The following is a 27277-nucleotide window of genomic DNA, read 5'->3' on the forward strand; positions in this document are numbered from 1 at the left end:
CAGTGAATGTGAGGATTGATTGAAGTTACACTTGAATGCAGTACGATGTATAAAGTTACTTTCCTCTGCGTCCTTGTTCTCAATTTAAAACCCCCCTGAAAACAAATCAACGAGCAGTACCTCAACAGTTCAATTTTAAAACACTGATCACTGCTAAGTGATCGTGATTCCATTTCAAACTAATTCTTACTCCACTAAATTCTGCGCCATATTTTTCCATTCACTTGTCTCGTTTTCAAGATATTCCATTTGAACGAAGGGGTTAGCGATCGTGTTCCTAATTTTCTGGGTAGGTCGTTCCTTGTGTTTGAAAACAGTAGCTATGAATGGTCTTTCAGCCAAACGTACTAAACGAACGGTTGTCATTTCCTCCATTTCACTTCCGTAGTCCGCCTTCTCCAGTGAAATTGAACATTTAAATCAGAGAATGGGACTCTGGAGGGGAATGCCTCGATTCCGATACTAATATTGTTTATGCGGTACATAAACAAAATGCTAAGGGCGTTCAAAAAGAAAGGCAGGTTTTTCTCTTAATTTTTTGAATGCTGTCTAATTCCTTATTCCATATTATAAGTGAAACCTTCCATTTCAACGGTATGGGCTTCAAATATTCGATTTTTCAATCGTCACATACGAGGTCACACATACTCGTATGCCCTTATTTCCTACGGACATTGTGAACGCCCATCTAAGTCCAGAAAGCATGCTGTCGAAATGCCTGGTTCTGCTTATGTCACGCTCTTTCTTTAGGTCGAGTCTGAAGTATTTGTGAAGCATCATCCATTGTTAGGATATATGATGGAGCATTCTTTTAATAGGTCAAGGATAATCGGACAGTCTTGCAAAAACAAACTATATTTTGAGTCTAAATTTAAGCATTGATTGCACCAACAGCCGTCTCGTCAACAAGAGGATTGATTGAATCGTATAACTCATCGTGACAATCCGAGCTTGTCGCAATTTTATACGTGAATTATAAAGACCATGGCTTCGTGACTTGGGTTTTTTGTAAACCTCCGCGTCCACACACTAATACTGGGTTTCATTTGTAGTTTTGGGGCGAAATATCTTAAATAGTCAGGAATGGTGGTTGCACTTCAACCGATTTGAACTCTGAATCCATAAGTACCCTTCGTGCCAACCGGGTAACCCCAAGCACTGCAAACAATAGATTTGTGTAAAGTTAAGAAAGGAAACTTAGCCCGCTGCACTAATTTCCTCATTTCTGCCCTATCCCTTCTTCCCCTCTGTCGAATTCATGCATTTTTTTAAGCATCCTCTTTTGTTCCTTAGACTTATAATATAGTATTCCTTGTTTTGAGAGTCTTCGATCATATTCACCGATAACTCGCCGTCTAGTCTATCCCTTCCTTTCAATCCATTCATCCTTCTCTCTTATCTCTGTTTGATTCGTATCTAATCCAATCTCACAGCATGATCAAACCAGCGTAGTATACTTATTTTACGAGTATACTTACCTATTAATTCACATTCACCCAATTCATATAATTTCAGCCCCTTATTCCTTACACCGTCTCTCTTTTTTCCCACAAAGAAACCTTTTTACAGAAATTGGAAGTGTTTTATGGCATTGTGAAAACGACAGCCGGGATAGGAAACGTAATAACATTGTTATTTAACGATAGCATGTCATAAATTTAGTTTGCAAAATGATTGTAATCGATGGTAAAAAAAGTTGCTTAAGAGTTTACACGTTCTTGTATCGTACATAACGGTGATAGATATTCCGGAAAATTTTGTGATGAATATCTTCCTATTTTACGGGTAGCAAAAGCGTAAAATGTGCATTGGAATCTGCGGAATAATCCGCAATGTTATTAAAGTTGATTCCACTCTAATGCCGCGTGTTTTGGGATGTAGTGCACGTGACATTTCGTGACCAAGTTCTAGTCATTTTTTCTAGGGAATTGGCCGGATTTGTTCTTCCGATACTTAAACGAAGAATTTACTTGCGCATCAGTCTCCCATCGCCAGAATTTAATGTAGTGGACAGGACGATGCCCTGGCAAATCACTCGCTTTCGCTTGAATGCTGCATTGCCAAAGTTGCGCTCGTCTTCATTTTCCTGGTCGTTTCCCATACATGATTCGGCAACATCGCCCTTAGCTCTGTGAAAAACCGATTTCGACTGAGTACGCAGGTTTTTTCGGTTCTCGGAGGATATAGTGAATGGCCAGAGCGATTGACCCCCACCCAATCTTCCCCTCACCTTTGCCTTTTCTTTACTTCCTCCCCCCTTCCGCATTCGCAAAGCTTGTGTTCATCGAAGTGGTGACTTAAAGAAGAACTTCGTTTTTTTTATAGCGCCGACATTGTTTCATCGAAAAAAGAAGATTGAACGTTTTTCTCTGGTAATTTGAACATAACAGGGCAATGTCCTTTGAAAACTTCTATTTCTCACGCTGAAACGGATAGCGCGACAAGTTCGTCGGTCAATCGAAAGGTTCGATCTCTGCATTGGGTAGAGAAAACGTCCTCCTAAATTCCCTTTTATTGAATCGATTTTTTCATATGAATATACCTTCGTCTTTGGAGCAAAGTTCCATTGTTTGATTACCTTTGTATCACTAATTGCCAATGGAAACGAATTGAACACATCTCTTCCATTAGCCATCTCGTAAACTGCAGGCTTCCTAGGCTTCCTGCATATAAAGAATTTGCAAAATTGCTCAAAATTGTGCAGGAATCGTATTCATTTTATATAATTAGTATCAGTAGACATCGGTAATTTTTTTCTTAGGAAAATGTTTCAACTTGCTCGATTCGAAATTCAGAAATAATAATTGTAATATTGCTCTCATATCGTTGGAAGGTTTTAGAAGTTGTTTGCCTAGTACTCGCTTTTACTTACAGCGTCGAGAATTTTCTACATGCAATCTCGTTAATGTCCTCGGAGGTGCAACTAGTTTTTCGGGAAAAATCCGGCAATTATATTTTCTTCCTGCTTTAACGTTGACGGAAAACCTGATCTTGTAGCTGCAACTTCACGATCAAATTTTGATGCGTTAAAGTAAACTGCAGGCTATCTTGCTTGGCTTTAATGTCTCCTGCCTCAATTTAGCAATAGTTACTCCATCAGAAGGAGAAAAGAATTAATATTCCTATATTATAGTTTTTCTCTTCAGAACACGTTAATTCAGTCTAAATAAGGAAGGTTGCAACTATTAATTGAAGGCTCTTGGTGCTACATTTTATAAATATATGAATAACTCTTCTTACAGTCTCCAACCACCCACCGTTTCAAATTCCTCCATATATGCAATTCGTACTCCCTCTCAATTCATCTTGCACCCGCCGAGAGGCTCCGCACGATCGCCTTCGAAACATGTCGTTTTTATCCGGAGGTAGAAAATCAGGTGTCGAATATTCTTGGTCATGATTTACTATTACTCAGTACAAATTTTAATTTTAAGTCATTGATTAATAAACTTAAAGTTACTCTGTTGAATTGGTTGAGGCGATTGATTTACGATTTTAGATGCATTAATCAATCAAAATTATCGTACCGAAGCGTTGTGATCCTCAAGTTCAGTCGGTGGGGAAAATGACGAGCGTGGAATAATTAATTTATAGATTCGCGCTGCTGGGATCGGAGTTGATGAGAGTAAATGGGAAAAGAGATGCCCGAAGAAAAATTGAATAGGGAAAAGCGTAAACGAAGGAAATGGCGAGGGTAATTTGAAGGGAAAGAAAAAAATTGGGCAGAGTAGATGAAGTCTCTGGGACGGTAGGGATGTGTAGGCAGCTATGAGACGGAGAAATTACTATGTAATTCAGGAAAGGAGTCTTATAAAATTAAACAAACTTGTATTAATTTTTCTTAAGTAATTACTAATAAAGTATTTGTTACAAAACTATTTTTTTAATTGTCAAATTTAAACTTTGATTTTCACGAAATATATAGTGATATTATATCTAATGCACATGCAAATAATGTAGGAATAGATTGGAGGGACAGGAGGCTAATCCGCTACCGGTACATGTCTCATTGTGCTCAGGTGCGAGTTAGGGACGGAGAGTCCGGATGGGCAGTGCTAGGAAGAGGTGTAAGGCAGGGTTGCCCATTATCACCATTGCTGTCCAACCTGTATGCAGAGGAAATGATTAAAGAGGCATGGGAAGAACTGGAGGTAGGAATGAAAGTGGGCGGGGAATTCGTAAAATCAGTTAGGTTTGTTGATGACCAAGCTTTAGTTTGTCAGTCAGCCAAGGGGCTGCAAGCATTGCTGAGTGAATTGGAAATTCAGTGCGACAGGTATGGGATGAGAATCAATATTAATAAAACAAAGGTTATGCCATTTTCTAGAAAGAAAAAGGCTAAGCTTAATTTTAAAATAGGAGGGGAAAAACTAGAGCCGGTAGAACAGTTTACGTATCTCGGTAGTGTCTTGGACCAACACGGTCAAAGTAGTAGGGATGTAAGGAGAAGAAATGCGCTAGGTAAAGAGGCTTTAACAAGGAGGAGGGAGTTGATGACGGGGACGTTGAGTAAGGATGTTAAGAAAAGACTTGTAAAAACTTTGATATGGAGCGTAGCTATGTACGGTGCGGAAACGTGGTCATTGAAGCAGGAGGATAGACGTAGATTGGAGGCTTTTTAAATGTGGGTTTGGAGAAGAATGGAGAAGGTGAAATGGACAGAGAAGAAAACTAATGAGGAAGTACTTGGTATGGTGGGCAAAGAGAGGGGTTTGTTGGGAGAAATCCTTTGGAGGTAGGAAAAGTGGCTGAAGGGGGTATTGACCGGCAGTGGGATGTTGAAGACTGTGATAGAGGGTAGAATGTTGGGCAAAAGGGGAAAGGGAAGGAACAGGATAGGGATGTTGGACGGGATGAAGGGAGGAAGAAAGTACTCAGAGATGAAGAGGGACCTAATATAGAGTAGGATGATGGATTTTGTGTTTTGTTAGTAGTTGCAAAATATTTATTTGGTAGTTGTGTCCAAAATCTACCGAAACCGGTAGATTACCTTTAAAAAAACAAGGCTTGAATAATTGTTATGCGTTCATTCATGGCGCTGTTTATTTAGATTTAACATAGCATGATTTTTAGCCTGTAAAATTCTGAAAAGTCGGGAAATCAATAATCAGCATTAACAACCCCGGAAAGGTTTGAAGAGGACTGTTTTATAGTCCTGAAATGTTGTAGAAATCCTCGAGAATCCTTCGCAGTAGACTTCGGTGACTATTCAAAATCTACTTGTTGACGTCTGACTCACTATGACTTATGAAAAATCTGTTCCTCCTCATGCTTAATTATTCAGGAAAATTCGCTGTACGTATTGTGCGATCGATTTAAAGCGTTTGTCTGATAATTTCACGCTTCGTTCATCACCATAAAAGAAATCAGTTGGAACATTTCCACTTCACCAGGGTTGATAATGATGGATTGTCCTCGCGCTCTTTGCATTCCGCATTACGAATTGAATTGTAAAAGATAAGAGAGTCAGGAGATGCTGCAATCGAAGGTCTAAGGGTTTGAGGAAGGTGGTAGTTGTGTGTGTCATCCGTCCGTCCGCTTCGAGGTCACGTGAACCGACTTCCATGGGAAAATCCTCGCGTGTATTCCCGCGGGACGGTGTGATCTTGATGGTCAGAGAAAACGCCGCCGGATATTTTTCGTTCCCACAAACACCTTTCATTATCAATAATTGCAGCGAAGCACCCCGCACCTCTCTGGATCCGTCCATATTTGCGTTCTCTGTGGCGACATCGTATAAATAAATAGTCGATCAGGCAAAAAGTAATACCTGCCGACAAAACTCTCTCTTGCGTCACCGTCTGAGGGCAAGTTAAAACAGCTGACTGGCGGTTGTGTGCATGTCACTGCGCCCTAGCGCCACGGACGGAACTAGCACGTGCGTCACCGCCTCTCTCTCCTCTCCCCCCCGTTTTTTCTCCTTTTTGCCGTTTTGTGTCGTTTTCTATGCATTCCTCCCTTCCCCCTCCCCCCATCCTAACTTAAAGTGAGAACCTGGACTACTTTTAGCGCTTTCCTGAGTTTCAATTCGTCTCTTCCCGTGATTCCGTGCGCGCACACCTCGAGGGAAGGAAACCGCAGCCGAGCATTAGAGGCAATTATAACGCGGTCGCATTGAATTGGTAGGAATTAAGTCTACATCTCTTCCATGAAGTGACCCGGTCCATAGACGGCACTAAGCACTGTGGCCGCCGCCATTTAGTGGTGAATTGAACGAAACAAGAAATATAGAGCAAGCGCACGCGAGTTCAGAGTGAATGTAATCTTCTCCTGCACACTTAATTGTGTAATGTGAGTGTGTTTTCCCTCGTGCATAGATGACCTAGAAACCTATTGGATAGGGAGTTCCATAAAGGTAGACCACAACATCTGGGTTATCCTCAAGCTCAAGAGGAGATGCTAAGCGAGAAACTTCGCCTAAAATTAAATTGATGGCAACTGAAGGCCCAAAATTAATATAACGATAAAAATGTAGTTTAAAAGTTGATGACATATCTAATCAAGTACCAAATATATTTAAGAGATGTTTAAAGCTTCAAATTTCTTAAATATTCGTGTCTCAGTTCAGTTTCAATCTAAGTTGTGCTTTTAAAGGGAAATGAACAATACAAGTGTTCAAATAAAATGTAATTATCTCATAGCATATGGCCAACCCCATTCTTTTTTCTCTCTCCCCTATTCGAATTTTTTCATCTCTTTTTGTTTTGTAAAACCCCGTATTCATCCCAATTTCAGTTGAAAAGTATTCTCTTTTAAGTAAAATTCAAAGTATCAGTAATATCACTCCTTCTATCGAAGGCCTGGGTATTTTTTATTGCTATATATTCACTCGTGGCCCAGTAAATTTTGTCCGATGGACTAGTCGCAGAGGAACTGGCCGTAAAAACATTTCAATGGCCTCGTCAACATATATAAAACAATTATATGCCGCAAAAATTTATTTAGCATTTAGGGAATAGTAAAATGAATACAGAATATGTATTATTATTTGCAATCTAACTAACTAGGTCAAGAATTAATAGAGTAGTTGAATTATGAATTCTCAAAGAAATGGGACGAGGTAATTGATTAGGAAACGAAATGAGAAATCACCTACTCTATTTAGTCATGATTTTGAGCTGAATATTCTAGTTAAGATTATTTTCACCTATATTAATTTTAAACAAGTGTTCATCGTGGGTCAATCCTGTTAGAGTCTGAGAAAGAAAGTTTATTAAAATCTTTTATTAATTATGTAATACTAATGAAGATGCACAATTGCCTGAACTGGGGTGTTTGGAAAGCAGTTAATATTCCTAATATGATATAAATAGTATAATACAATTTTGGTGATAACGTATTTACGACTATATTATTTATTTATATAGAGATTTGGTTGCAATTCTCAATGACAGAGGCATTTGTATTAAGATTTGACACATGAAATGTTCTGTACTGGTCAAATCATCATGGCTACTGCGAAACAAATGTGTTGGAGTCAATCTTATGCGGTGGCTCCTATTCTTTGTAGTTTAAGTGAAGCTATCCACTCACTGGTAACAGCGCTTACGGCTTCATCTCGTGGTCGCCCTCTTCTAACCTATCCAAAAGCTGCTCCTCCGTTTGTTATTTTGCTACTACTCTCGCGTGTTATTTTCTTACTCGGCTCCGAAATGATTTCACCCTTCTTCCATACTGTTTAAAATTCTCTTTCTCCCCTTTTCCCACTCCTCCAACGGTTCTCCTACATCGCAGAACTCCGTTAATTCACATTATCTCTCATTTCTGCCTATGCCGAATTCCCATTGTAAAACATCATAAAGCATTACTTCATTTACAATATCCTTTGTGAGGATAACAGTAAAATTAAATTAATTATGAAATTTGGGATGAGTAGCTGGAGATTGCAGGATAGCGCCGGATTTTCGTGTATGCAATAAACGATGCGATATGGATTCAGCTGTGTGAGCACCTAAAAAGCCAATTTGCCCGCTTCTACGTATCTGTTTTTTTTCCCCCGTTTACTTGGCCTGGCCTAACGACCTCGTTGCGTCATCTCACTTGATGACCGCGTGGGTGTGACAGCTCCTCATTTCCCCACCCACCCTTCCTCTCCGTAGGCACCACCCCCACTCACCCGTCACCTCCCCACCTCAAGCTCCTCCTCCTCCCACGCCACGCGCCCGCCGCACTTTCCAGAAGCTATTCTGAATTTTGAAATCGTATCCGGTTTTCGGGTGATATCTTCCGTAATTCAAGGTTATACGGTGAAATCTTAAAAGTCATGCGCCGTCCAGGTGACGGAGCAAGAGTTACTTCTAAATAAACACCACCTGCTAGTCAGGAAATGCCAACCGCAAGCTAGGCCGAAATCTTTGAAAAACATATTCCTATGAGTCATATATTCATGCGTCGTTCTAGCGGTTCTTAGGGTTAGAACAATTTGGCAAAACATGCGACAGATTGTGTTGAAATTATATTTTTTTTAGGGTTACCAATTACGTCGTGCCAACGGCGTTTAGCCTTCACCCAGCTCGCTCATTCATGCAGCCTTTGGACGTACGTCTAATTTCGCTTATTTCTAAGCTCCTAATATTGGATTCTAGTTCCGTATTTAATCCTTAAAAATAATCACAGAGATATATATGAGAAGAGACCATATGCGATGTATGGCGTGTGATTTAATTCTGTCTACTTACTTCATTAGGGGCACAGATGTGCTACAGAGAAGTATTATACGTCCCCGTTTCTTGTTGATATACATAAACGACCCAAGATCCCGCGTTATCAGCAGCCTTGGATTATAACAAGGGCGATTTACTGAGAGATAAGGTCCTAAAATGGCAGATTGGCACACATTAGTGATTTTGACCAGATATTCGAGTGAGTGATGATGATTTAAATGAACAGGAAAAATGAACTGAAATGAAGGATTGAATTAAAGGAAAGTTCAACAAGATAGAGTGTACATAGAATAAAGGGGGTCGAATTAAGAAACTCAGAAAAAGGTTAAATACTTCGGCATCAAACTTCCATCAAGCCGTTTCATGGGCTAGAAAACATGTGGGTCAGGCTTAGAGAAACTGGGGTTTAATCACCAGGTTGTAGGAAAGTGAAATGAAATATTAATAGAGAGGTGTTCCTTCGCTTGAGTTTGGTTATACGTCTGGAATGGCTAATATTTTGGCTCCGAGGGAAACCGTTGATTATGGTACTGGAAAACGTTCAGCGAAAATTTGCTGGATTTGTTAAATCTTAGTATGGAAAATTAGCATTCGTGACGGATATGCTGGAGATATTAGGTTTAGATCCTCTCGTGTTACTAAGAGAAAAGGGCAAGCTTAAGACTATTAGATAGGCACATAACAACCGAGTTTACTTATTACACTTAGGAAATTCTTATGACCCCACATCACATTGGTCAATTGGACCAGGAGGATAAAATAAAAGCAGTAGACTCCATCACTGACAGGTACCTGTACTTTTTATTATTCCCTTTCAAGATTCACAATCATGACATAATCAAGCACCACTTCATTTTAAATTCATTCTGTAAAATTTTAACTTTAACTGATGCATAACTTCTATAAGCGTATATGTACCGGACTCTGTGGCGGCCGAGTAATGTCCTCGCCTGCCAACCTAGAGGTTGCGGGTTCGATTCCAGCCTAGGTGGATTCTTAACCATCTAGGGCTCGGGTGTTTGTAATTTTTTCGTTGTTTTATCATTGTTAAAAAGTCCGATATTTTAGGCCAAAGAGCTGTTTTCGGATAAATATGAAATAAATAAAATGTATGCATAATTACTTTAAATTAGCCCGGGCTTATCAGTACTTATTGGCATTTCAGATTTCATGAAGGTGCCTTGGTCCGACCGATCTCCGTAGTTAATTGATTCCAGTGCGTTCTCTATTTGCAGGAAAAGACTTTCTCTCCTGTCCCCTCTCTGCTCCTCCTCGAAACATATTTATTTAAATGTGGAGGGAGGGACCAATCCCTCATAAGACCGCCACCAGCGTAAGACACTTCAAGAATAAAATACGTATCCAGACAGCCTTGAAGACATTCCTGCGTTGAAGTGTAAACCTATCGTATGTCCAGAGCGTATGACGATGGGCCAATCGGGGATCCGCCTGCTGCATGCCGCATGGGGATAGCTTTGAGGGCAAACGGGCCCAAATATGCAACGTGTCGACCCTACCCGAACTTCGCGGGTTTGAGTCCTGCCAATGGCACGTGAATTTGGTGATTTTTATCGCTTGAACGTAGGGAACGAGCAAAATGGAACATATTGATTAAATAATATTTGCAGTTTACGTCTTGTAAACGAATTCATTTTTCACCAGGTTTCGAAGCATTGCATCATGTTCAGATGATTTCTGAATATGATGTAGTACTTTGAAACCTGGTGGGAAATGAATTTATAAACTAGTGAAAATTGCAAATATGTACTTGGTCATCGATAAATCAATTGAGGAAGGAGATCAAGGCCGTTATTTTGACAAAATTGGCATTTCTTTTGCCGAAGATTTATTTCAAAGTCATATTTTTTATATCCTTCCAATGCTGATTATGAGATTGTCCTCCATAGATATTCACCTTCGATTATTCTCGAAGTGTAAAAGCGTTATCAGATTTTTGCGGTGTTGAACTTTTGCTCAAAAATGGCCTGCCTTGAATAAATTGCAAGTTTTGCACGCGTAGGGAGTTGGATTTTGCTAGCGTTTTGAAGCAAGAAAGTGAATGAGTAAAACTTGTGTCATTCGAAAGTGAAAAAAAATAAGTCCTTTGCCATGTATCAAAAGCGATGGGTCGGTATTAAATTACGCTTTGTAATGAGTTAATTGGTCGCCGAGCTCTTAAATTGGCTCGTTTAAGCCGGATGCTCTGTGCATACGCGCAAAAGAACTTTCATTCTCCGCTGTGTGTTGACCCCATTTCGTGTTTGGGTCTTTCCGAGGGAGAGGGGCGTTTTCCCCGACTTATCGCCGACACTGGCCGAAGGGGACGAGCCTGCGTCGCCGTTGCCTTAGTGTTTCAATGACGCGGGCTGACGCGCTTTCCGACGCAATTTTGTCATCCTTCCGCCAGCCGGTCGATAGAGTTTGTTCTCTATGATCTCTTCTGTTCCATCTAGATTCAAATTTTGAGTGTCTACATCTATATCCCTGCCAGGCGCCGCTATTGTGCTTTCCTTGGCGCCTACATGTGCTGGAACTTACCAGAGCAGTCAGATATTTCAAACGATGGGTGTAACTGGAGTTGAAAGTAGCTGTACGCGTACGAGTGTATCTATTATCTGCTATCAGTGCTTAAAATATTGTTGGCGCTCTAAGAATAATGCTAAACTATTATCAAACTATTCTAAGTATTTATTTCTTGAATGACTTTTGGGAAGAGTATGTTTTCAACTATTTCATTCGTGGAAAAGTGGCATTTTAAAATCCGTTAGATCAAAGTTAATCACGAGTATCATATATTCGTTGTCTCTTCCACAATAATGGGGTTGGTAGCAGATACTACTTTCACGCCATCACAAAATACGTGTATATCTGCGTATAATTCACGAAATACATTTATAGTCTATACCTGTAATTATGACTTCTCACACCCAGTACTTTGGATAATCCATCCACAATTTAAAGTTTACGTTTATCGTAACCAGAGAGTGGGTCCCATTTTACGTCCATTATTTTGGATTTTGCAATGTTATCTCATTGGTGATAAGCGATGACAGCGAAACAAGACCTTATTTTTAACTCGAGTAGCACAAATATTTGTTTATATTGATTAAGTAAACCCCTGTGTTATTCTACGATGATTATTCATATTCAAATTACCAATAGTATGTATATAATTTCGTTTTTTAGCGTTGAAATTTTCATGAGCATACCGTATCACGTCAGGGTTTTAAATTATTGATCGTGGAAATTTGATAAAACGACGTTTCCGCCTTGTTTTCAGCCACTTGTGCATGAACGTTAATTATTAAAACTTATCAAAGTAAAAATGAAATTAACGTCATGTTATCGATTTAGTGCACATTTGCATATTTCAAAGTATGAGTAAAAGACAGTAGTAACGCAGTTTCAAAATCCACGGTTCTGTCATATTGAATGCTGCAGTAGTGGGCAGAGCCTCGATTATCGATCGGAGTATTTTGAATTTTAATGCAGATGGGGTTTTGGACATTGCAACAAATAATGCGGGAAACCGAGTTGGCAAACGATGACTAACTCTTTTGGTAGCCCCGATGGGGTGGGGGTAGAGCGAGATGCTTACCCCCAAAATGTGTGAATTTCTCAAGGTCATTAGTGTCAAGTGAGCTCTGCTCTTATCTCTAGAGGCGAGATCTTTGACTGAACACTATGGTTGGTGGTGATGAGGGATATAAATCCCATGTGTTCCACTGAGCTCCATTGTTCCCTTGGAAAGTATTCCCGCTTTTCTTTCATGCAATAAGAACGCAAATCGGTGGACAATGTAGGTTAACATCATCCGTTTCATCATTAAAAGCGTCCCACTCGTTAATGTTAAATTTGGACGGTTTCCGACAATTATTATACATTACATGTCGCGTGAACTTCGTCTTCATTCCATTATGTTATTTTCTTCTCTAGCTCTTCATGATTTCTTCCCTCTAGCCTACCGAACAAAAAGCTATCCCTCTTTCCCAACAGTCCCCCCTCTATCACGGCCTACGGGGTCCCACTTCTTGGTCCTCTTCCCTGCCTCTCTTCTCTCTCTTCTTCTCTGCCTCAGTTGATTTCCCCGTAGTAGCCTCCGCTGATTTCTCACCATATTTAAAACTTCGTAATTAGTCTTCTTCTCTTCGTTACCTGTATTCTCTATTCTTCGCTATTCTCACCTACCAAAAGCTTCTAATTTACACACCCACACTAAACAAGCGCGTGATATTGCGATTCCATGGGACTAATAACATAAAAAAATGTAATATTGCGATTCCATGTAACCAAGACAAACTGTGTTACCTGAGTTAACATTGTGGAGGTCAACAGACGAGGTACAAGGTCTGTCCGAAAATTATTGTGACTTATTTTTTCTCGGATGGACGGACGGGCGGCGGTTTCTCTGGATGTGTTCGAGGAAGTGTATCTCAGGAAAGGCCGGTGGCAGTTGGCTCCCAGCCTTTACGAAGTGCAGTTTGTTCGTTTGCGAAACCTCTCTAACGTGACGTCATCACTCTCCGTCATTAACTGATTATTGGAACAGCTCTACGCCATCGAATTTTGCGTGAAACATGGCTAAACCGTGAAAGACTCGTGGCATACTCAAGGCAGCTTATGGTGATAACGATATGGGTAGATCTGGTATTTTTGAGTGGGACAATTTGTTGCGGGAGGGTAGAAAAGATGTTGAAGACGTCTAACGTTCTGGACGCCCTTCGGCCTTAAAAAGTGACGACAATCCTGCAAGAGTGAAGGTTTTTTTTGGACAGGGATTGGATATCGTGTTTGCATTGTTTCTCGCCGCCTTCCAGAAGGCGTACGAGGCATGGAAAACTCACTGGCAGCGGTGTTTGGACGCACCAGAGTGCTACTTAGAAAACTTTTGGGTGAATGTATCAATTCTGGCAATGCATGCATTTGTTTTAATCGACTCAGTCTTGCTACTTGTTCTTCTAGACCGGAGAATAAATCTTTGATCGTAGATTTCCGCACCTGTTTGTTGTTTGTTTACGCGGATTTTCGTTTCCTGGGGTATTTTATCTGTAATAAGCTCCAGCACTATTCGATTTTCTACACGCAATAAAATTCGAAATCCTTATTTAGTTTTGTGAAAAAATATACCTCTATGCCTTAAATGACTGTTGGTACTTAAGTTTTTTCAAATTACTCGTCGCGAACGAAAAATTCGCGCTTTAATTCAAATTTTTGGCATTAGATGATGCATTTCTCTGTTTAAAACTAAATTATTCTTATTGAGTTTGAACTGTTAACGCGAAATAGTGTTTTTAGAAATTCAATAGGGCAACATTATGTTTTGTTTATTCCAGTGTATCAAGCCGACCGGGTTTGGGGGTAATAAACGTTAATTTGTGAAATTTAATTTTGCAAGTCATGAATATTGTTTTCTGCCAGATCATTTGAAACTTAATTATCAACGGCAATTAAATGTTCGCTATATTCTATCAATATAATCGTTTTTATCTAGTATTTCTCATTAATGTAAATATAGTCACTATCCAAAACGTTTTAATTGCATAACGACTATTTTAAATTTAAGTAATGGTTAAATAATGTTAATATGGTTAACATAAAGCCGAAGGAAAGTACTTGTATCACTAGATCCTCATTTTCTTCTCCCTCACCACCTTTGAGTATGGAAGTGCAAAGTTATTCACAACATAAATAATCTTGGTTGAATTTGAAATTACGCTGATAATAGTTATACGTATGTAATTTTGTACTTCAAATTCATTTCTGAAAAACGTGCATTTATTTCTACAGCGAGCTCCTATTACGTTTTGAATCTCTTCCTTTCGGAAAAAGGGTTATCGCAAATGTCGTCCGTAATGCTATCCTATCGTACTCCTATACCTATCCCTCACTTGCATAAAACAATTCATTTTAATATAACCTTCAATGTAGTATTTAAGCTCTGCCGCTACTAAACATAACATTCATTCGTTCAGGCTCCTCTCTGTCCATTATTTTTCCAGTCCTTCTCCTCTCCTTCAGCTCACGGTTTTCCAATCCACGTCCGTCATTTTTCCTCAAACACCAGTTTATGAGAACGTTATTGCAGATCTATACTGATATTTTCTGTCTGTTTTAACTTAAGAGTCCTGGTTATCAATATCCTCCTCCATGTAAGTACCTTTTTCTCCTATGCAGTTCACTGAATGCTCTTAATGAATGTACTCAGACCATTTCCTTCCAAAGCACCTTTCCAAAAATGTTCCGCCTGCTCTAAATGTTTTCCTCATCCTGTGATGCTTAGATTTGCGTTCTTTTTTGATGAGATTGTAATTTCTATTGATGTCTTATATTTTATTAGTTATTTATATAACTTTATGAAAATTTCAGGGGTAAATTAGTTCTAAATTCCTTTCGGTGATAGAAAAGTGTTGACCGAATAATGCCTTTCATCGTTTATTAGTCCACTTTTTCTGTCAGAGATGAGTATTCTTTCGACAAAACACTCATGTGACTCTGGCGGGTGTACGTGGGTGATTTTGTTTACGGGACATATTTCACGAATATGAATAGTGTGTGGCCATGACTTTGTGGAGTGAATTTACGCGGTAAACTGTTGAAAGATGATCACAACGCATTTCCTGAGGTAATATCTTATTTACAGTTAAACCGCAACAGGTTGGTAAACTGGCAGTTTAACCTCAGCATTAATAAGGTGATATAAGAATAAATTGCGTAAATGACACACTTCCGCGATATCGCGTCGCTTTCATATCCTTTTAGACAGAAAATATCACGTATCTCTACGATTTCCTCAGGTTCCTTATATATGTGGCTGCTGCAGACGTCAATTAAAATTGTTTTACCCAAGTTTAACCTTGTGAACCGTTACTTAGTCTTGGTTTTTCTCTCTCCTTAAAGGTAAAAATATCACATATTTTATGTCAGTTTTTCGTTTTAAATTATTGGTATTCATTAAGACGCATGAGGGAATTAATTTTTAGCCCAATTCGCCGTCCAAAGATGTAAGGTGAAACCATGGGATCCCATATTATATCTGTGTATAAATTATTGCAGCGCATCATAACTTTATATCTCGCTGCAATTGTTTCTCATTGACTCAGATTGTGTAAAATATTTGTTGCATACATTAGGACATTTATACTCGTCAGAGCGTAAAAATCATTCGCCTTGACTGGGACTCGAACCCAGATCCCTCAATATCCGGTCGAGTGCTTTAGCCACTTAAGCTACCGAGGCGTCCTCTTAAACTCTGAAATTTTGGGGCTTTTAAAGGAACTAGATGTTATGACGAAATACCGTACATACAATGTCACATGTATTCGTAGTCGTGCGCGAGGCGCCACTGTCCACGAGGTTAAAGCCAACTTTTAAACACGTATGGTGTTTTCCCTTTGACAAATTCCAAAGAAACTGCGGGAGATGCCGCAACAGTAACTTTTAACGGAGTCATCCGCTAATGTGCATTTCAATGCAACAATTTCAGAGCGTAAAAATCATTCGCCTTGACTGGGACTCGAACCCAGATCCCTCAATATCCGGTCGAGTGCTTTAGCCACTTAAGCTACCGAGGCGTCCTCTTAAACTCTGAAATTTTGGGGCTTTTAAAGGAACTAGATGTTATGACGAAATACCGTACATACAATGTCACATGTATAAAAGTTACTGTTGCGGCATCTCCCGCAGTTTCTTTGGAATTTGTCAAAGGGAAAACACCATACGTGTTTAAAAGTTGGCTTTAACCTCGTGGACAGTGGCGCCTCGCGCACGACTACGAATACATGTGACATTGTATGTACGGTATTTCGTCATAACATCTAGTTCCTTTAAAAGCCCCAAAATTTCGGAGTTTAAGAGGACGCCTCGGTAGCTTAAGTGGCTAAAGCACTCGACCGGATATTGAGGGATCTGGGTTCGAGTCCCAGTCAAGGCGAATGATTTTTACGCTCTGAAATTGTTGCATTGAAATGCACATTAGCGGATGACTCCGTTAAAAGTTACTGTTGCGGCATCTCCCGCAGTTTCTTTGGAATTTATACTCGTATTTATTATCTATGCAGTTGTTTTGAAATTCAAACCTGTGATCCGAAAATGGCTTTCTCTCCTAAAATAATCGACGAATGTGATTATATAAAACTTGACACTGAGTTATAAAGTTTTAGCCCTTAAGAGCGTGGAAATTCATAGTGCACCGCATTTTACTGTTTTTTTTCTCCAAGATATATTCCATTTTGGATGAGAATGGAACAATTATTCGAAAAGTATGTATTTCGGGAAAGTCTGGTATAGGTTATTTTGCTATGATATTATAATTGTGAACTGAACGCAGTAAGCACTGGCAACGTGATATTTGATATTTTAATACCCTGCGAGCAACCACTAGGGTGTGTGGTAGGGAGTGAATACACACCAGACTAATTTTGACCCAAATAACGTATGACCCTAACGCGGTCGGACCAGGTTATTCTGTTCCCTTGACGTTCGTGGAAAAAATAACATCTGAAATCCATCTGATCTACACTTGATCTCTCTAATTTTATTGCCATAATCTCTCCTACCGTATTACGATGGGGGTAATAATGCATGGCATGGAGATGGCTTGTTGTGAAAATAGAACATATAGGGTGAAGGATGAGTTGGCCACGGAAAGTACGTTGATACCCTGGTATAGACAAGTTTTAATATACATAGTATCGTAATAGTATGGTTTATTTGTCATACTGATAGAATGGGTGAGGGCGAGTCACCAAACACAAATGAAAGATTTATTGATTAGAGAGAAAAGAGTATAGGCGGAGAATGTCTCGGATGAATATGGTCGTAGAGAATCTCAGTATAAGAAACGTTTGGGTTTCCGGAATTAGAGCACATGTATGAAGCGGTATATGATCATAGCAGAGGTGAAACACTTATGTGACGGTGGGGCAATGCGGATAAAACTCGTCCAAGTTAGTAGGTTACCAAAATTATATCCTGCAATCTGTACTTTTTGACTCTCGCAAAAAGAAACGGTGTGAATGATAGTTATACATATAATTGTGATGTATTCAGTTGATTCGGGAAGTCAGGTGGGTGCGCGTGATTGCATCGGTTCGTTTCTCCGTTCTGGTAGTGTCCCCGGGTTCTGATCATCTTGCAGGGTAAAACCAGGAAGAGCCGGTGGCGCGGCGGCGAAAGTTGCACGAGACGAAAGGTCATATCGCGGTGAGTTTGGGGAGGGAGAGCGAAGTAGGTGGAGGGCTGGGCGTGGAGAAGGGAGGGGAAGGGAGGGCCCTTATCCGCCTATCTGCGCTGATAAAAAGTGAAACCGCATCTTAGATTCTTTCCTAGAGGGCGCATGGATTTCGGGATATTCCTTCCTTCGAGAGAAGTGGTATTAACCGGAGGTTTTGAAACGATCATTGAAACAACGTGGAGTAGGCGTGGCCGGGGATAGATGAAGATTGGATGCATATGGCCATTTCAACCGTATTTTTACTGTACTGATCGATATCTTTCGATTACGATTATCTTCAGGCCCCTGTCATGGTGCCTTCGATAAATTAATGTGCAAATAAATTTGTAGAATGTGTATAAACATTGATAGTGGTTTATTTTTCCAAAACTCTTCGTTTTTACTCTTAGAATAAAAGTCAGGGTACAAATATTAAGGAAGGAAGGACTGAAAATGGAAGGCATGAATGATGTTTGGGCAAATGTTGGGATATTTATTTGATTCATAAACTATAGGCAATGTGGCTGTATTGATAGATGTTTCTCCTGGGCCGCAGGTGTGTTTCTAAATTTTATTATTATAAATAGGCATACTTGACACCAATTTATCTTTACGGAATATTTAATGAAAAAATTGCTCGTCAATAGGCACCAAGGGAGCTTACCGTAATGGTGATAATAGTGAATCCGCGTAGTCGGTTCACTCACCGAATAAAAGGGGTCGAACTGGAGGGTCAGTGGCTGGAGTGCTTGAGATATCAACCCGAGCTGACTTTCCAGGTTTGTCTCCCGGTTTCCTGTTCCCCCAAGAGTGCCGAGCCGCGAGCACTTAGCCGTCCCTCGGGTGGGCAGTTATGCTGTGGAGTGGTTTTCGTCGAAAGTTCTGCACTCTCCCGCCCTGCCTCCCCCTATTCCTCTCCACACGTCTTCTTTCAACCCCATGCTTATCCCTTAATGGCGCAAGGGTGATCAGAAGTCGAACGCCTGGCGCGTTAAAACTGTTCCTTTAAGCCCATTGAAAAATGATGAAGTTCAAATTCTGATTCGTTCATTAAGCATCGAAAAAGGCTGAGACGTGGACAAGTGTATATTCCTACGGAGGCTGAGTTTCATTTGAGGTGAAAAGCTTTCCCTTTCACTTGTTTGCGATAGGACTCTCGAGAATGTTCTCTCTGTTATGTAAGAATTCACTTCCTCAAAGTCTTTTCGTTTCGCTTTGCTTACTCATCTATATGCACTTGCTCTCCTCATCATTTTCTTTGAGGATGCATTCAAGTATTACCCTCACAGTGATAAATTTTGAGTGGCAGGGAGCACACTTTCTAGTATTATGCATACACATTCTAATATAAGAAAGCAGAAGTGTGGTTATGGGAAAACGAAGAGTATGTTTAACATTTCAAGCGGTCTCTTATTGTTGATTTCTGTGTTTGTCCAAAGGACTCCAGCTGGCGTTGGGAGACCATCACGAGCCTGCCCTATTTGGTGAGTTTAGAAATCCTTTATTCTAGTGATAAACGAGAAGGCTCTAAGTATTTATGACACCCAAGCGGTGAAAAACCGGTTTTTATTCCGTTTTTTAGATTGTATCTTGTACGTTGAGGATGATATCTGGCTGGCATGGGTGTTGCTGAAATTTATTCAAATAAATTTCTTCCAGCTAACCTGCTCAATTTGGCCATTCCATTTCTTAGTTTGAAACAAATGTTGAGTTGTTTAAATGCATGTGTTAGTTAGGAAATATTTTCCATCCGTTACGTTTCGTGCTATCCTCTATATGAGAAGGCAGTCTATATGTATTTGAATTCATCTCAAACCTTTTTCTTAAAAGTAGGATAATTACAGTGTAATATTGTGATTTTGACATTCACATTGCGTGAGTATTGCACTTTTTATATTCACAGATTTTCAAATTATACTGGTGACTATCTTATCCATTTGGGACTTGGTTTTTAGCAATTTGGGTCACTGCGTCCATGCTATAATGCGTAGAAAATTTTACTGGAAATGACATTAGTCCTTATGCGTTTAAAACGTTTCCTCCAAATACCTGTGGAATGTAGCTACATTCGCTTTTATAAGAAGCATGCTGCTATTTATTTCCCTTTTTTGTTAGTTTACTGGAATTGCCTATTTATTATGTAACGGAGATCAGGAGATGCAGTGAAGACAAGAAATCTTACGGAGCTTAGATTATGTTGACTCTAGAAAATAATTAATATGCTATAAATTTTTTTGAAAATAACCTGATAGCTAAATTTCATGCATCGGTGAAATTGAATAATTCATGCCTATAGGTATGGAACTGGAAATCCACAAATAAATAACGTCTTCGGCTTCCAATGGGTGTGTTGAATCCTCTGAGTGACTACTGCTACAATAATAATTATTACGTGCAGATCAGAGGTGCTGAGGAAATTTCAACGCCTTTCCGACGAGTGATTTAAACGCCCGACGGAAACTTCTTTCCGTAGTGACGGTATTATTTGGTTGAAGTTGCCATTAATATCGCGTACTTAAGTTTAAAACTGTGAATGAAAATTTGCACGAAGATGAGAAGAATCCTAATTGGTAATGTATCATTTTATCTTACGGAGCGGATGACTTTGAACTAGTGTTTTTTGGTCTCGATAATATCGTTCGTTTTTCGATCTAAATGGAATCATCAGTACACGGCCATGGATCCGAAGAATAAAGCGTAGCATTGGAGTTATGAAATCATAAACATTCTTTAGCATAAGAAATATTCTCTGCCATAATGTATCTGCAATATTGACTTCAACAATGTAATATTTATTAAATTCACACCGTAATCTCTCATTACACTTAAGATGCGACTGCAAACGGGAGGCGTGGCATTTTTATAAAAATCTATATCCACCCGGTATAGTATACACCCTTAAAGCCATAATATATCTTAAATTCATGCAAACAGTAATCAATTTTGGTCCCTTTATTAATTAACCTAATAGTTGGTTTGAAATGCGAGGCTAGAGAGTTCTGTATGTTAGCTACCTTTTGCTGTTTGAAATTCAAGGTCAGGAAAGGGGCAGTTATTTCCCTATACCAGATGCGGAATCCGGTGTGTACGCGACTAATCAAACGCCTTTTAGAAAAATGTCATGAAAAGGGAAAGGAGTAGTGTCACTTCGCCTCAATTAGTCCACCTTTGGAATATTCGGCAATTATTTTTTGTTTTTGAGAGAAAACCTTAGTAAAGGCTCATGAAAAATTCAGAGAAAATCTGGTAAGTGTGATAAGGATTTCTACGTGAAGAGATTAAGCGTGATGAGTATATTGAAAGAATTACATTGGAAGCCTCTTGATTCATGAACCGAGGAGTCAAAACTTAAGACTCTCAGAAAGGTAGTCGACACCGAATCTTGCTGGTGATACCCAGGGAATTATTATCCACCCAAATTGAATCGGTAGAATCGACCGCCGCTTTAGAAATCACTTTGAAGGTTAATTCCATATATCATTGATGTTAATGACTAGGCTCAAAAAAATGTACGCATATTTTTGCATGCTGTTTATGTGTCCACATATTTTTTATCTCCTAAGTGAGTAATAATAGGGTCACGGTAGTCCAGGGGGTAGAGCGTTGGACTATTGACCGGAGGGCTCGGGTACGGTTCCCGGGAAAGCTTCACTGGGCATCCTCAGCATCACACAATCTTTGTGATTTTTCGGGTACCAAATCTTTCTTGGAATCCATAGCCGGCACCGGGGAAGTAACTGCCCCCCTCAACCCTGATGTGTGAATTTCACACGCCGTCGGGGTGTACCGTCACCTACCAAACCGACCTTAGGGTTGATTACTGTGTTTATGGTTATGTGAGTAATATTTGTATCACTTCTTTTTTTCCACCTTATGTTACCACCCGGCCAAATGGTCGACTTGTAACTATTTTATTAATGATGATAATAGGGCATCACCGTTACTGACTAGTTAAAGTACTCATTTTTCCCTTGCACGAGCCAAAATCTTATCAGCAGCGAACCCAAGTACCTGAATATTTTTCATTTAAAAAGAAAAATGTGATAATAATTCAATTAAACTCATTATAACCTGATATAGATAGGAATATGTGTACGTGTGCGTGTTATTTCTGCCTTAAGGTTTTGACGCGTTGTGTTGATTGAAGGAGATAATACTGTATTTCAAAATACGAGGTCTGTCCGGAAAGTATCCAGTGATGCAATATTTTGAGGAAAAACAGCCTATCTAGAACACTGAGGCCTTAGTCCTTTCTTATTCCTCCCCTTGGGACCTTGCGCGCTTACCCCTTCGTCTCTTCTACTTTTCAAAATAGTCGGCAAAGTCCTTTTTCGGAATGGTCATTAGCTGCCTCTTCGTATTCTCTTTCATCTCGTCCACGTGGAGACTTCCGTTCTGCAGTTGCAAGGCACTTTCTCCAAGCCCCAAAAGATGACCCAGGTTTTCTGAAAAAGGTCATTGCTGGGGAGTAACGGCTATGACCCTGAAATAATAGGCCAAGTCTTCCCAACAGTAGGTTGACGAGATTAAGGAGAATGCGACGAGGCAGCTGATGACCATACCGAAAAATAATCTCAAAATATTGCTTGGCTGGATAATTTCCGGACAGACCTCATAATGAAATCCAGAATGTTGCATCATCTATCGCAGTACGGTGTAACTCGCGCGAAATTTTTGTTCGCCTCAAAATAATGTTTGGGCGAATGGTTAATACGAAAGTATTTTCTCGAAATGAAGCTGGGGAAACGTTAACAGAGTGGTAGTTTTATAAGTTTACTTAATTGCAGTTAATGCTCCCAGTTTGATATATAACTATATCTTTTCGAATTTGAGTAAAAGATAATATCAACAACCGGTTTCTGATGAACATTTTGCGGCAACCTCGTTTAACAATTTATATGCTTCGATTTTTTTGAAGAGTGCAGCGAAATATTGGATGTTGTTTCTGTGAAATTTGACGAAAATATTTGTCTTCTCCAAGTCAATGAGAAAATATACTTTAAATATAATTTAATGTATCGCCACATTTTGGACTTCCTCTCGAGTTTAGTATTTCCGTGAGCCTCCTAAGTGAATTAATCATTTTTTTGCGAGTGCTCGAATGTAGCAAATTTCTTTTTATGTCATAATGTGACAATCTCAACGTTCTGTATGTACGTCAGAGCTAATAACATATTTATATCTCTAAGGAGTCCATTTTCAGAAATAATAATAATAGTCAAAGTTTTCCTTGAGTTATTTTGTTCATCTATATTTTTATACGTTAGTGGTAATCATCAATTTTAGGGCGTATTAGATACAACCATATTTCACGTCACTTTGAAGCAATCCTCTTAGTTATATGCAGAAATATGAATTACAGAAATATCAAAGAAAATCCCATACTCATTGTCTCGGCTTCTAATTTTCTACGTGTCAAATGTAGTTCAATCGTGAACTTCTGCAATGGTTTATAACAGGTAATCGGGGCCATGGCTGGCCCATTAAATACAAAGGTGAGAGCCTATGGGACCCACGGTCTGCAGTAGTAAGGATTAGAAGTGAAAATGTGACTTACCATGCATTGCTTTCAAGTTACCAATGATATGACTTGAGCCTTTTACAACATTCTCTTCTCAGGTAGCTTCTTCGTTTCCGTACAAATCTTTCCCTGAACATCGGCGTAATTATTACATTTTATCTTCATTTTTAGCTCTCCCATGCTTATTTTATTTAATTATTGTCATCCATTTGGTGTAATGCCCCTGTCGAGCGCATGGCGCTTCTCTTTGTCACTTTCTGGAAGGCTCTTTCGTTCAACTCTACCTTGTAATTTTTCGCTGTTGGTTCGTTCCGGTCATTAAACCTTCATTGTTCTTCTCCAACGCCAAAAGTTCCATCACTTCCAATTTTCTTTCTTTCTGTTGCTTCCTGTCCGTGACCCTGTACCGTGGAAAAGAATTTTGAAGATTATTCTTAACTGCCGACCGGAACCGAATACTGGTCTTCTTGTCCTACAGCGAAGGGATTTTGTGGGTTGTTGTCGAGAAGCGGAGGAACAATTTTTCTTTTTTTTTTTGCTGACCCGTTGAAGAAAGCAAAGTTGTGGATTAAATGCCACCCTCTCGCGGAAATGCCGGAAAGTATTTTGCACGAGGACGTACGCCATCGTTCTTTTTTCAGCTGTTCATGTTGTTATTCATTCGTTGTTTTCCCCATGCCTGGAATTTCTTTTGTTTTTTATCAAGAATGTAAACTTTAGGCAGCGAGCATGCGCCTTCGTGCAGGGTGCACAGAGAGTCGTAAGAGCCGACTTTTGTTTTCCCTTTAAGGCGTCTAACGTTCGAATCTTGAACATTTGACAACTACCCCTCTGCGGCAGCATTACCAGGTACAATTACTCATTGGTGTCCTTGACCTTTTTGGTGTCCCCAGTTCAGACTCATTCACAATGAGTCTCTATTAAAGTGAGTTAACGTAATCTTAGAACGAATCCGCAATTTCAAGGACAAGGGATGGTTTCCTTAAGCAGGCTGACTTTTTTACTCTATTGCCGAATCTCGTAAAACCTTGGCCTTTGTTCTTTTCTGCAAAGGAAGATGTCTTTGAGCAGCCGATAACCTTCTACGAGTCCCGTAATGCCCACGCTTGTTATAATTAAAGCTGCTGCCACTTGGGGAATTGCCGTGAAATCCGCGTTGTTTGCAATCCCTTTGGGGAGAGATGATGATTCATGATTAATATTTCGTTAAAGTTGGTTCTTTTGAAATGTTTTTTGCGTAATTGCTCTTAATTCATGTGTCACGAGTGTGGAGTCGTTTAATGGAACTATGGTTAGGACTGTTTAAGTTTGGCCTAAACACACATGTATAACTCGAGGTGAAACACACGGGGTGATTTTGATGCCAAATCTAATTCGCGATTGGTGATTTTTTCATTATTGACGCCTATGTCGCATTTTAACGTGATTTTGGGTGCAGTCACCTTCAACTTCCTCCGGTCCTATCACCTATGATGCGTGACCGCTCTTGATTTTGCTCGCTGTTTGATGAAGGACAAACTTCCTAAGGTCAATGAATGGTTTTTCCCTAGTCTCTTTTATATCTCCTTTCTCTTCTATTTTTTCTTGTACTTGTCTCATAATCAGGAACTCACCGCCCTTGAGTTTTAATAGAACCCTAAAAACCCTCTATGTATGTACTTTGCACTTACTATATAAGTTCTGTTGAAAAAACATGGTGAAAATCATGCATAAAATATTTCTCCTAGCATTCTTTTTCATATTTTCTACATTCCCTTCACTACCGCACGAAATGCCTGTTTTTTCCTCACTCTACCTCTCTTAACCAGCTTTCTCGATTATGTCATAGTCCTAAGCATCCCATTTCCCCTGCAATTTCTCCTCGATCCACTTGAATTTCTCTCTGCAGCCGTCTCTCTTCCTCTGCCATGCCTAACATTCCGTTTGTCTTCCAAGATTTACGGTGAAAACAAAATCATGCTCTTTCGTTTCGTTCTTGAATAGCGTGCTGCGTTGTATTGGGCGTGCCCCTTTCTTCCTAGATATTCCCAGGACCTCGCATGTCTGCCTCCCATGTAATTGGCGAATATTTCTGGCTCCCCATAGTGCTGTCTGGCACTCATACGACTACTAGGCATTTGAGCACGATGTCTGAGAATATAGCGATAATATTGCAAACCTAACGAAATCAGCAGCACTTTGGTTTATAAACAGGAATTACTGAATGATTTAAAAGATAAATCTGCAATGGCTTGGGTCGTGTCATTATTTACAGATACGATCATCGTAGTACAGCGATTCCGATGTAGGATTTTAGAAAATTCCATTTCCTTTCTTCCCACTACAAAATAGCCCCTTTCGATTACAGAGATTAGATACGTGGATATTTACATATATTTATATTTGTAATTTCCCCTCACCATCCATCTTTCAGAGGTTCCTTTAGTCATCACTCGAAACCTATCCGTTTCATCTTTATTTTGAGAATACCACATCTATCGCGTCCTTTCATTCTCCCCGTAAATGTCCAAGTCTCTGATAAGGCCTGAGAAACGTCTACTAAAATATGGTTCTCGATTTTTACAATATTAATCAGATTTGGCGGCCCTTGATTCTTGAAGAGGTCAATCGAGGCTAAGACTTCTATAAAGGCACAGAAAAACCGAGTTTATTGGGGAATCCAGGGAATTATTATGACCCCAAATCACAGTGGTAGATGGAACCACAAGGATCAAATGGTAGAGATAGATACCCGCTCTGACGTATTCAAGTATTCTTTTTTCTCTCGCACGATACAATAAAAATAACGTAGAAGTTAAATCGGCGTAAAGGCGGCAGAGAATATTGTTCTCTAAATGTAAAAGTAGTATAAATGGCTGGGGCACTGACCATCTGTAGCACCTGCTGACCGCATGTTGGGCGTAATATTTTCAAATTAAGACATAGCCAATGAGCTTCGAAACCTTAAGGCAAATAAAGCCGATTTGCCGGTGGTCAAAACTCGGGGATACCGCAGGGTGTGCGAGGGAAAGGAAATCTCTCTCATGCGATGAATATGTCAATTTCAGAAGCCGAAGGACGGAACCAAGCGAGGCGTATCTTCGCCTATTATGTAGACCTTTGGTTCATTTAGAGCTGTCGTTTTATTCTGACGCTTCCGTCCGCATCGCCTCCTGTGACGGGAATCGCCCCTGGGTGATATTGATCGACAAGGCCACGTCGTGTAGGAAGCAGTATCGTGATTGGGCGCGGTGCGCGAGGATGGTGTTGGCGATGGTTATGGCGTGGAGTGGATCCAGTGGATCTATAAAACAATAAAACTATCGATCGCGTTGGTTTAATTTGCTTCACAATTTCGGCCTGATGCGTCCTTCTTCCTTCCTTCATTGCAATTGGAAAAACTCGAGGTCGAACTCTTTTAACCACAGGACTCATCTCTTCACCTTAAGCGTTTGCTCCTCGGGAGTAATATTTGATCGTTATTAGGAAATAGGCACGTCTGAGCAACCGATCATAAACGGGACCTTTCCTTTTGGATCCCCTCCACCGCCCCCTCTCGGGGGAACTGTCCGCTTTCACTCGCACGTGCCCCCTTCCCGGCGAAAACAATCCGCCGCGATCGCACTTTGGTTTAACATGGTGTGCGGTACCCACATCCACATTAACCAGTGCACCATCAATAGTAAGGGCAGTGCGAGGTCTGGATTAGCTGTGCGAGTGGAGTGGGTGAGCTTATTTGGTGAATAATATTCGAGATTATCTTTTTTTATATTTTAAATTTATTCACTGTCATGCTATGAAGTATTGTTCTCAGAAAAAACAGCTGTTCAAATCAGAGGCTTCATTGAATGAGGTCAAGATAGGTCAATGTACCCTTCCCCTCCCATCCTATTTTTAGGTTTT

General features: G+C 39.9%; 1 protein-coding gene across 4 annotated transcripts in view; it reads left to right on the forward strand.

The window, feature by feature from the left end:
* Nucleotides 1-27277, forward strand: part of LOC139692940 (cell growth regulator with RING finger domain protein 1-like) — a 292822-nt gene that overhangs the window by 207337 nt on the left and 58208 nt on the right. For 2 of the 4 annotated variants that reach the window (XM_071591264.1, XM_071591266.1), the window contains one exon: nt 19314-19358. The exons of the other annotated variants lie outside the window; for them this stretch is intronic. In XM_071591264.1, the coding sequence (XP_071447365.1) occupies nt 19314-19358 (45 nt within the window). The remainder of the gene's footprint in view (nt 1-19313; nt 19359-27277) is intronic. 4 annotated transcript variants of the gene reach the window in all.

This window comes from Hetaerina americana, unplaced genomic scaffold, assembly GCF_022747635.1.
Source record: "Hetaerina americana unplaced genomic scaffold, ioHetAmer1.1.p SCAF_44, whole genome shotgun sequence".
Classification (NCBI taxonomy): Eukaryota; Metazoa; Arthropoda; class Insecta; order Odonata; family Calopterygidae; genus Hetaerina; species Hetaerina americana.